Genomic DNA, 12,182 nt, shown 5'->3' on the forward strand with positions numbered 1-12,182 from the left:
CTGAGCCCAGCCTCAGACTCTTCCCTCATAGTGGGAACCCATTCCTGCAGCCCTCATAGTGCTCTTCCCTCTCCCAGCCTCCTGTAGAACTCCTGTTCACCCCCAAAGGGCCAAAAGTCACAAGCTGTCCTTCGCTTCTCCTGTCACGTCCAGCATCTACCCCGTCTCATAACAGCACTCTTTCCTTTTGGGCCACACCCTCTTCCTCTCACTCCACTGGGCTCAAGTGGAGCCACACCCCACCACCACCCAAGCCATGCCTGACTTCCAAATTCCAAGCTCCAAAGGACCTAGACTTGGCAGGCCCTTCCCCTGACCCCGGTGATAGGTTCAAAGGTGGGCATGCAATCCAGGCCAAGGCACAGAGACTCGATTCCAGGACAGTGGTGATTCTGCCGGGAAAGAGAAATTCTTGGTCTACAAGGGCTGTGAGCAGTCCAGAGAATGCAGCCACCAGAGGAAACAGAGCCCAGAAACAAAGAGACCCTGGATCCAGCTGTACCTGAACCCAGACACTCCTGAACTTCTCAGTTCTGGACACTAACTCATTTCTTTCTTCTGGTGTTCCCTTCTTTCTCCTCCTTCGTCCTCTCCTTGTCTTCATCCTCCTTCTCTCTCTCCTCCTCCTCCTTCCCCTTCTTTCTCTCTCTCTCTCTCTCCATCTCTCCTTCCCCCTCTCTCCTCTAAGCCAGCTCAAACTGAGGCTTTCTGTTACTTACAACTGAGAGCACCTGATTGACCCTCAAGGCCCCTTCACCCAGGCACGTGAGCAGAAACTGTACCCCTGGTTTCCTGCATGCTTGTCAATATCTCAATTCTGCATTAATTCACATGGTGTTATTAGGAAACTGAGTCTTCCCCTAAACTATGAGCTTCTATACGTCTGGGACAGAGCCCGAGATCCTGCATTTCTAACAAGCACTAGGTGACACCAACATTACTGATCCACGGAGTATGCTCTGGAATGGCTTTGGAGGGTCCTGCTCTCATGAATACCCACAAACTGACTTACAGAAGCCCCAGGCACCCTGGTCACAGGGGATCCAGTGCTCGTCACTGGCACAGCCCAAGCCGTCGCCCTAGACATCCACATTATAACTAACCCAGGCAGGCCCCAGGAAAGGTCTTCTCCACATCTCTTATCCCAGGTCCTCAAAACCAAAGACAGCTGTAAACCCATACAGTGGAATGCGACTCAGCCTTAAAGAGGAAGGAAACTCTGACACACACCCGAACAGGGATGAACCTTGCGGACATTATGCTAAATGAAATAAGCCAGTCACAAAGGGACAAACATGTATGACTCCACCTACAAGGGGTCCCCAGAGTCATCATCAGACTCAGAGACAGAAAGTAGACGATGGTGCCAGGGCCTGGGGGAGGGGATGTGGGGACGGGGTATTTGATGGGAACAGAGTGGTAGTGATGATGCACAGCAAGGTGAATGTGCTTTATGCCCCTGAATTGGACACTTAAAAGAGACTGAAATGGTAAACTTAATGTTACGTAAGCTTTACCACATTAAGAAAGGAAAAAAAAAAGATCACATCCACATGCCATGGAGATCTATGGGTGACACCATGGCCGGCATTGGAGGGGAGGGTGCAGGCAGTCCCAGTGCTGAGGTCAGCGGGAAGACACATTAACCCATCTGTCAAAGCCTTGCTTTTGGTGCCATGGCACCACGGGTTCCACCCGAGAGTCACTGCCCAGCAGTCTCAGCCTCCACCTCTCACACCTCCTGTGGTTCCGGGTTTCCGAGCCACTCAGGAACTGCCCTGGAATTCCCAACAGGTGTACATGGCAGCGCAGGAGCACTGTGCAAGAAGGACAAATTCGTATCAGCCCTGAACCTGCATACGTCTGGGCCAGATGTGTCTGGCATAGGCACGATTCCTACTCTTTACCTTGGCCACTAGGCCACTAGCACTGAGCTCTAGATGTGAAGGGTTTCCTTTTCATAAGAGGAGATTCAATTGCATTTGCAAAAAAAAAAAAAAAATCAAAATATTTCAGCTTGGGGTGCCTATGTGGTAAAGCATTGCCTTTGGTTCAGGTCACAATCTCAGGGTCCTGGGATCAAGTTTCACATTGGACTCCCCACCCAGTGGGGAGTCTGCTTCTCCTTCTCCCTCTGCCCCTCCCCCAGCTTGTGCACACACTCTTTCTCTCAAATAAATAATCTTTTAAAAATATTTTCAGGGACACCTGGGTGGCTTTGCGGTTGAGTGCCTGCCTTTGGCTCAGGGCGTGATCCTGGAGTCCTGGGATCGAGTCCCACATCGGGTTCCCCGCAGGGAGCCAGCTTCTCCCTCTGCCTAGGTCTCTGCCTCTCTGTGTGTCTCTCATGAATAAATCAATAAAATCTTTTTAAAAAAATTCAGCTCTACTTAAATATTTTACGTAAGTTTTTGACTTACGTAAAATATTTTTTGACTTTTGACTTTTTGACTTTAAGTCTTATACTTATTAATCTTCATTTGTATTTTGCCTTTCAAATTTAAGAAAATTCTGGATGCTCTAGAATAAAAATAAGTAACTTTTTTTTTCGATTTTTTACTTTTGGTTTAATTTACATTTGTAGGGTATTTTTTATTTTTTAAAAGATTTTATTTATTTATTCATGAGAGATACACACAGAGAGAGGCAAAGACATAGGCAGAGGGAGAAGCAGGCTCCCTGCCAGAAGCCCGATGCGGAACTCGATCCCAGGACCCCAGGATCACGACCTGAGCCAAGGCAGATGCTCAACCACTGAGCCACCCAGTTGTCCCTTGTAGGGTATTTTTTAAATTACGTTTTACATTTTCATCCTTTAGACTAGTGCTCTCCAAGAAAAATTTCTGCAAAAAAAAAAAAAAAAAAAAAAAAAATTTCTGCAACAACTGAAATGTAAGTCTTGTGTTGTCCAATACGGTGGCCACTGGCCATATGTGGCTATTGGGCACCTGAATGTGGCCCCTGCAAGCAAGGAACTAACTTTTTATTTTTATTTAATTTTCACGAATTTAGATTTGAGTTTTTTAAAAATATTTTATTTATTTTTTCATGAAAAACACAGGTAGAGAGAGAGGCTGAGACACAGGCAGAGGAAGAAGCAGGCTCCATGCAGGGAGCTGCATGTGGGACTCAATCCCATGGACCCCGGGATCATAACCTGGGCTAAAGGCGGCACTAAAACCGCTGAGCCACCTGGGCTGCCCTAGATTTGAATTTAAATAGCCCCAGGTAGGGGCACCTAGGTGGCTCAGTTGGTTAAGCAGTTAAGTGTCTGTCCCTTGATCTGAGCTCAGGTCTTGATCTCACAGTCACAAGTTCAAGCCCTGTGTTGGGCTCCACACTGGGCGTGGAACCTACTTAAAAAGAATAAATAAGTAAAAATTTAAATAAATAAATGAACAGCCACAGGTGGCTAGTGTGACAGCCCTGGACTGCACAACTTTAGATGATCAATTAGACCCCAATTTAAGTGAAAATCTTTAATATAAATAATATAATTAGTGATTTTGCTGCAATGAAGAGAAAAATAACTGGTATGAAATATACCATAATGAATAAATTATGTATACCTTTATCTTGTTGCTCATCCAAGCATTGCTGGCCCAGCCATAAATGCCAAGACACACGTGAAAAAACTAAATTCAGCTGCCTTTGATAGTGGCCAGCCTTCAATCATATGACAGCCACGTTTTAGAGTGTTCCATTTTTGTCATTATAGAAGTATATTTGCCAAGGAGGACAGAACCCATTTTGTCGAAAAGCTTGTTTGCTGGGTTTTTAACTTTAAATATTCAGACATATGGTGTGTGGACTTCCGCTGGGACACTCGCTCCAGCCCCACAAATGCTTGGGGCGGGCCTGTCCATGAATGAAGGCGGCTGCACGGGTGGTGTGTTGAGAGCCTTGCCAGACCCTGCGAGGGTGTGGGCAGCAGGGAGGACTCAGGATTCTAGTCCCTGTGTCCAGCGAGGACAATCGCATGAGCTCTGGCCCTACTCCACAAACGCAGGTGATCATGAGGATTATTATCCCCATGGTGGTGTGGGAGGCAGAAAAGCAAAGCACAGTCCAGGTGTGAGCCTGACCATGTGGTCCATGACTACGGGCAAACCAAATACGGGTGGTGAACAGAAGGTGCTAGGCGTGAGGCCTGGCACGTGGTTCTTATTCCATGAAGCCCAGAACTGGCCTGCCCACAGTAGCCCAGCAAGACAGAGCACCCGGGAGCCCCTCCTCGCCACCTCTTCTCCACGCACAGGGACCCTCTGACATCAGCACAAGCCTTGCCAAGATAGAAGGGTTCTCCAACAGCCCCGTGGATCTTGAGAAATTTGTTTTGTACAGAGCGCTTTAAACTCTCCCTGGAAAGAGGCTGTGAATAACAATCACTTGCAGAAATAACCACCACTTTGGAGCACCAACTGTATACCCGCACTGGATGCTTCTCATACATATCTTCATCACTTAAAGAACAAAAAAGTGTTTATGAGACCCATGACTTTCAGAATTTCTGAGCTGGAATAGGATTGGTCCTAAGTGACCTTGAAGGGATGTCAGGTAGTAAGATGGGGACCTAAATGTACAGAAAGCCTACCAGGGCCACTGTATGCTTTACCAACCCCATGTTAGCCTCCAGTACAAGGATGATAGCATGGCTCGGTGATTAAGTTACCTATGCAAGAGAACCCAGCAAAGAGATGAGCAGAATCAGCACTCAAGCTCCAGGCTCCTTCAGCTTCTCGAGAACACCACTACAGGATGAGCTGGGCCCTGACCCTCCTGTGGCCTTAGGAACAACTTCAAGCCTGTGGCAAGAACTATGCGATGGGGCCGTTCTGGGGGCACCCTATGCCCCAGTCATTGTATAACTAGGCAGTCAGTGAGCATCACGTCGAACTTGTGACCCATGGGACGTGGCTAATGCCCAGGATCGACAATGGATCAAATATGTGTCCACACAGAGAATTCTCCTGGACGCTGGTGCCCTGCTGCAGAGATGTTCCCCAGCAGTGTTACTTACAGAAGTGGATTCCAGGAAGCAATGAAAGCCTCTGAAAGTGGGAAATAATAAAAATAAACCAGTGTTCGATGATGAGATGGAATATGAGGCACACATTAAACTCAGGTTGCGAATAACTGTTAAAGACAAGGGAGACAGGCTTGCAGCAGGTCACATTTTTAAAATTACAACACAATGCTAGCTACAGCGTCTCTGCAGTAAAAGGACAGCAAGCAAACGAGCAGCACATTTCACAGTGATGATCTTAAGATGGTGGGATGAAGGGGGACTGTTGCTTTCATTTTTATACCTACTTCCCTTGATTTAAAAAAACGTTGCCCAAAGAGCACATGTTGCGCTTATAATTGCAATGCAATGCAGATTAAAAAAGGGGCACCTGGGTGGCTCAGTTGGTCAAGCATCTGCCTTTGGCTCAGGTCATGATCACAGAGTCCTGTGATTGAGCCCCGCGTTGGGCTCAATGTTCAGAGGGGAGTCTGCTTCTCCCTCTGCCTCTGCCCTTCTGCCTGGGGTCTGTCTGTCTTTCAAATGAATAAATAAAATCTTTTTTAAAAATTTAAAAAATAAAGTCAGATTAAAGCAAGAAAGCGGGATCCCTGGGTGGCGCAACGGTTTAGCCCCTGCCTTTGTCTCGGGTCATGATCCCCGGGATCGAGTCCCACGTTGGCCTCCCTGAGTGGAGCCTGCTTCTCCCTCTGCCTCTGCCTCTGAGTCTGCCTCTGTCTCTGCCTCTCTCTCTCTGTGTCTCTCATGAATAAATAAATAAAATCTTAAAAAAAAAAAATAAAGCAAGAAAGCAGACCAAGGTCTTCAAAGGTTAATTTGCTTGTCCAAAGTCACACACCCACTGGTCATTCACCAGATCTGACTGGTACCTATTCAGATGCCAGGTGCTGTTCTGGACAGCAATGGGCACAAGACAGCAGGACTACACTTCCCAGCCTCCCCTTGCAGGAAGGTGGCCACATGGGTAAGTCTCCCCCTGGGGAATGGAAGCTATCTTGTAAGGCATATAGAATCCAGGTTGGTTTTCTTCCCAAGTCAAGAATTAGAACACTGCTAGGACCAGAAGCACCCTGTGTACCCAGAAGCACCTGCCCCCCTCCCCCCCCCCCCCGTTAGAGATAGCCAATGAGCTGATTTTGCAATAATCATTTGCTGGCTTTCCATATACCTTCCTCTGCATTCCTAAACAACAGGTGGCTTCCTATTCTTGAGCGTCAAATGACTGGATTCATAGTTCTCCTTGTGTTTTGCTTATCACTCAACATGTCTATAAGATTTATCTGTACTGTTGCCTGAAAGTGGAGGTACTCTCACTGCAGGATATTATTCTATTATAGGGATGCACACTACTCTACCATTGACGTTTGGGAGGTCCCCAAGTCTTCCTTATCATGAACAATACTGCTGAGAAAATTCTCGTCCATTTCCAATGACACACATTGTGCACAAGTTTCTCCAGGGTAGATGCCCAGTGAAAATGAGCAGCTTTTTGTATGCTCACTGCTCATTTGTGTACTCTCCTCTCTCTCTTTGTGTTTATCTGCAAAACGATTTGTATTTTCACATTTTCTATTCGTCTTTTTCTTCTTGTAGTTCTTTATATTTCCTGGACGTTAATTACCTTGGTGGTTAAATTGTGCTGCAAATATGTCCTTCATAGCTCATCTTCTATTTTCTTCATGGCATTTTTCAGTGGATAGAAATTCATAATTTTTAACATGCTCTAGTTTATCTCTCTTTTCTTTAATGGTTTTAACCTTTTTGTGCCTTCAGATATCTTTACCTACCCTGAAACCCAAAAGCTAGTCCTTTCTATTTTCTAAAAGTTTCAAGTTGTTTTTTTTTTTTTTTTTTATTTCACTTATAAATTTTTAACCCATCCAGGGCTTTTTTCTATATGGTGTGAGGTAGAGCTCCAGTTCCACTGTTTCTGTCTGGATAACCAATTGTTTCAGTACCATTATTTAATAGACCATCCTTGAGTTGGTGAATCAGCAATGCCACATTTCACAAAAATCAAAAATTTTTTTATATGTGTGAATCTGCTTCTGGACTCTCTATTCTGTTCCACTGGCCAATCTGCCTAGCCCTGCACCAACACGACACAGTCTTTAATTCCTATAGCTTTATGATAAGTATTTTGATCTAGGTAAATCATTCAAGGGTTCTAGACTAGAACCTTAAAAGACGGGCTAGTCCCACCATTCATTGAAAAACAGGCTCAAAGATGGAAAGCATCTTTTTACAGTGTCACACAGCATTTAACTAGGAACACTGTTAAGGGCTGAATGGTTCCCCTTCTCCTTCCCCCAGAATTCATATGTGAAAATCTAATTTCTGGTGTGATGGCATCTGGAGGGGGGATCTTTAGGCCATAATTAGGTCAAGAGGGTGGGGCCCTCATGAATGAAATTAGTGCCTTATAAGAAGAGGCCAGAGGCTCCTTCTCTATCTACTACACAAAGATACAGTCTGTAGCTCATAACCCAAAAGATGTCTCTCACCAGAACTCAACCATCCTGGTACCCTGATCTTGTACTTCCAGCCTCCAAACCTATGAGAAATAATTCTCTATTGTTTATAAGCCACCCAGTTGATGATATTTTATTAAAGTAGCCAAAGCAGTTAAGACAAATGCCCATCTCTTGTCCTGGAAAGACATTCCTGTGCTATTTAATTGGGCAGCCACTAGGCACAAGTGGCTACTGAGCACTTGAAATACAGCTAATCCAAACTGGGATGGGCTGTGGGTATAAAATACACAGATCTCAAAGATTTGCAGTGAAAAGAGAATATAAAATATCTCATGGATAATTCATTTATATTGATTATATGTTGAAATGACAACAGTTTGCATATCAAGGATTAACTACAATATATTCTTAAAATTAGTTTCACCTGTTTTTTAACCTTTTAATGACAATGAGATAGAAAATCAGTCACACATTAAACTGAAGAGCTACTAAAAAATGTAGAACTACATATGTGGCTTGTGTGATATTTCTTCCAGATAGCACTGGGTCATACTATTAAATTCACTCAATCAGGAAGCCTTTATTAAGGACCTAACTTGTGGGCTGCACCACAATAAGGGCTGTGCAATGAGAAAGGGAACAGAAATAGTTCTAATCGATGTGCTTCACTTCCTCACTGGACTCATTGTAGAAACTGCATCAGCCCAAGCACGGAAGGAAAAATCTCTTGGTCCAGACCCCGGCCCAGATGGAGAGCTCTGTCCCAGTTGGAGAGAGCATTACCAGTGTCCAGATCTACAGATCATTCAGACCAACCCTTACAAGTCAACCAGCTGAGGTTCAGAGAGGATGAGACACCTACCCAAGACCACACAGCAAGTGCAGGAGAGGCAAAGGCCCATAGCACAGGCTTCATAGCTCCTTCCCTGCATGTTTGCATCTATGGCCTCTAGTCCAGACTTTGCTTTCCCTTCCAGCAAACCCTCCACCAACTTACTGTACTTCACAATAGCAAGCCTTTGAAAGTCCAAGTGCCCGTATCAGAGAAGACTCTGGATTTGGACAGCCAGCCCTTCCTACCTTCCAACCCAAAGAAAACCCACAAGAACTCCTCCATGTGTCCCCTTTTCCAGTGGGACTCCCCAATTCTATGAAGGAGAATTCACAACTCCCTCCTCCCCCAGAAATGGAGGCTAAGACTGAGCAGTTAAAGCCCAGTCCTGCCTCCCCACCCACCTCACCCAGCCCCATGCCATTTTCAGCCTAGACATCTGTGATCAAGCTTTGCCATTTGACCGGAATTTGGGAGACCTCATGGGGACAGGGACTCTCAGCAACTGCAAGGAGACAATGAGCTACATAGATGCAGATACCAAAGTAATGTCAATCCATCTCAGACTCACCACCTGCATACTCCACCCAGAAGCAGGAGACCTGAGGCAGAGGGCTAAAAGTCAGCAGGGCAGGCTGGCCCCCTGGATGCCCAGGCAGGAGGCAAAAGTGCAGCTTGTCCTCCCCTCAAGTCCTCTAGGGGCTGGAGGCAACTTCAGGAAAGGGTTTTCAAGCTAGCTTTCAGGCAAGCAGACCCCACAGAATCCTACAGGAAATTAATAATGATAGACCTCCCCCATTTAATTTGTAATCAATGCAGCAGGGACTCGCCTTCCACTCGGCAATCCAGTGGGAATATCTGCCATCACCATTTTGGAAGAAACAGGCTCAGGAGTGACCACAGACCTCACACTGTGAAAAGGTCAAGAAGTACAGGCAACTCTTTCTGGGTCCTACCCTCAGTTTCTCCACCTTAAAAGAGCACTTAACTCGTTCCTCCAGCTTGTTCTGGGGGTGGTGAAGGCTGGGGGGAGGGTGAGGAGCCGGGACGGGGGCGGGGGCGGGGGCGGTGCGGGGCAGGCGAGGGCAGCGCTGGGGGGCGGGGGGACACCGCGGGTGCATGCTAACACCGCTCATCATTAACAGAAACGCCCGAGAAAAACTGAGCGATTCCTCCGCTCCGGGCGCCACGCAAAATGCTTCGCAAGGTCCCCAGGGATGGGGGCGTTCATTATCCCCGTTTTGCAGACCTGGAAATCGAGGTTCCGGGAGGTGAAGCGACTCGCCCCAGGGCTCGCCGCTAGGAGAGGAGGCGCTGGGAACCCGCGCTACTCCCGGATCCGGGGCGCAAAGCAGGGCGCGGACACTCTCACAAAAACCACGAAGTCTCTTTTCTGGTTTCTTCCGGCCGAGGTGAGGGTCCGTTTATCAACTCGAATTCCCTAGGCGGCGCGGGGAGCGAGCCCAGCGGCTCAGAGCTGGGAGAAAGCCTTGGCCGCCCCTCCCCACTCGCACCCCTCCCCAGGCGTCCCCTCCCTGCGCGCCCCTTCCCCGCGCGCCCCCTTCCCGGGTGTCATTTTCCCCGCCGGCCCCTCCCCGTGCCGTCCCCTCCCCTTCTCCCCGAGTGCCCCCTCTCCGCGCGCCCCCTTCCCCGCGCGCCCCTCCCCGTGCCGTCCCCTCCCCTTCTCCGCGCGCCTCCCCTCCGCGCGCCCCCCTTTCCTGCGCGCCCCTCCTGGTGCCGTCCCCTCCCCTTTTCCTCGCGCGCCCCCTTCCGGCGCGCCCCCTTCCCCCCGCGCCCCCTCCTATTGCCGTCCTCTCCCCGAGCGCCCCCCTCCCTGGAAGTCCCCTTCCCCGCGCGTCCACTCCCCGGGCGTCCCCTCTCCGCGCGCCCCCTCCCCGGGTGTCCCCGTCCCCGCGCGCCCCCACCCTCACCTAGCGTACTTCGTCTTCTGGAAATCCAGGAGCCGGGGAGCGAACATCGCGGCGATTCCATCAGCACCCAGCCCGGGGCTCCGACCTGCGGCGCTAGGAGGGAGCACGGAAGGGAGGGAGGGAGAGAGGGAGGCGGGGGCGCGGGAGCAGCAGGTAGGCGGGCGCGGGGCGGGGGCCGGCGGGGGGCGCGCGGAGCCGAGCTGGCTGCGAGCCGAGCCTGAGCCCGAGACGCCGACGCCAAATCCCGAGCAGATGGTGGCGGGGGCGGGGTGAGAGGGGGGGCTCCGGGCCAATCGCCTTAGTCCCTGCGGCCTTGGCCCCCTCCGGGTCCCCGGAGGACCCCTCCAGCAGTGGCTGCGCGGAGGAGGAGGGAGAGGGAGGGATGGGGGGGCTTCCGATTGCAGCACCCCCCTCTCCCGGTGTGCCCTCCTCCTCCCGTAGTTTTCGTAGCGAGGTGACAGCCTGCTAGACGGAGCCCCGCTGCCCCCTCCCCCACCCACCCCCATCCCCGGCTGGGGCTGGGCTGGAACGGGAGCGGACAGTGCTGGCGCGCCAGCCATTCAGGCCCCTGGCGTGGCCGGCGGGGAGTAGACTTGTAGCTAGCGCTCCCCCCGCGGCCAGCGCCTCCTGCCTCCGAGCGCCTGCGAGGCGCGACGGCCCCAGGGGATCTGCCCGGGAATGGCGGCAGTCTCTGGGGAACCTCTCCACTTCCAGAGGCTATGACTCTAGGGACCCTCACGACCCCCAGGCAGGGACACACGCATTTGGCTGTGGGATTGCAGCGTACCCAGGATCTGCTCACCCCTCTCTGATCTTGTGCAAGATCCAGCTCTCTCCTTTAGGAGATCTTGGCCCCGGGTTATGGGCTTTGGGAAAGCACCCACGGGAGCAGATGACACCTTTGGGGGCTGTGGGAGGCAGAACAGCCTTCAACGTGGAAGGACAGATGCCCAAACTGAAAGACAAGCACCTCCTTCTCCCTTTCCTCCTCAAACCCCAGCTCCTTTCTATTTGTTATAGCAACTTTTTATTTGAGATCCTACTACACATCCAGAAAATAATCCCACCCATGGCAAAGAGACCCTATGGAATTCATTTCTGCCCTCCAGATGTTGGGTGCAGCCACTTGGCGGGCGTTGGTGTTGGTGGGGACTTGCAGGTACAAGTATTCAGAGGCTGCAGAGGGGCCAGGGCAGGCTGGAGGTGGGGACCAGGAAAGGGATCTAGGGATGCTTATGAGGTAAAATCCACTAGACCCTGCTGATGCATTAGAAATAGAGGGTGGCCACTGGGCTTCTGGCTGGCCCTGCTGGGTGGGGATGTGGAGGGAGGAGGAAGAGATCAGAGGAGGAGCTGCAGGGAGGTGAGGGAAGATGTGAGTTGGGTTTTGGCCAAGTGATCTTGAGGTCAAGAGTGGAAGCCTGGGCGTATAGAATGTGATGGATCAGAGGGTCCCCTAGGGCAGCCAGCCCACCCTGTGAAGAGATGCTGGGAAGGAAGAGCTGGAAGGTCCCTTGGAGCTGCAGGTTTTGAATTGCTCATCTGGACTTACCAGAGCGGCGACTTCCAGGATGATAGCCAGCCACCAGCCTCCTGCGTCTGTTTATTTCTACATTAAATAAAAGCAAATGCAATTTGAAATGCAGCTCTTTGGTCATATAAGCCACACTGCAAGTGCTCAACAGCTACATGTGACCAGTGGCTGCTATATCAGACCATTTCCAACACCGCAGAAAGTCCTGTGGGGCAACATGGCTCTAGAAGATCAGGAAGTCAATCAGGTGGGCGGTGAGCAGCCACTGGAAGTGAAACAGAAAAGACATCCCTTCCAGAGTGCATGGTGCCAGGGGAGAGAAAGTCATGTTCAAGAAACTTTTGTTTCAGTTGTCTTATATACATTTTGTGTGCTGGTCAGGATA

The 12,182-nt window shown here is 49.9% G+C and overlaps 1 protein-coding gene and 1 long non-coding RNA gene across 4 annotated transcripts in view; one reads left to right on the forward strand and one right to left on the reverse strand.

Annotated features, from left to right (window-relative positions):
* The window catches only part of MMD2 (monocyte to macrophage differentiation associated 2), a 62,075-nt gene extending 51,573 nt beyond the window's left edge, over positions 1-10,502 (reverse strand). The window contains exon 1 of one of the 2 annotated variants that reach the window (XM_077907663.1): positions 10,264-10,485. In XM_077907663.1, the coding sequence (XP_077763789.1) occupies positions 10,264-10,310 (47 nt within the window). In that variant the 5' untranslated portion in view covers positions 10,311-10,485. Of the gene's footprint in view, positions 1-10,263 lie in introns of both variants that reach the window. The other variant, XM_077907662.1, reaches the window with a different exon arrangement.
* On the forward strand, positions 9,432-11,904 carry LOC144319482 (uncharacterized). Of its 2 annotated transcripts, XR_013385302.1 has the most exons (3): positions 9,432-9,744; positions 11,284-11,422; positions 11,724-11,904. It is a non-coding gene; the product is annotated as an uncharacterized LOC144319482 (long non-coding RNA). The 2 variants fall into 2 exon arrangements; XR_013385301.1 differs by having other exon boundaries at positions 11,284-11,904.
* The last annotated feature ends 278 nt before the right edge of the window (positions 11,905-12,182 follow it).

Source organism: Canis aureus, chromosome 8 (genome assembly GCF_053574225.1).
Source record: "Canis aureus isolate CA01 chromosome 8, VMU_Caureus_v.1.0, whole genome shotgun sequence".
NCBI lineage: Eukaryota > Metazoa > Chordata > Mammalia > Carnivora > Canidae > Canis > Canis aureus.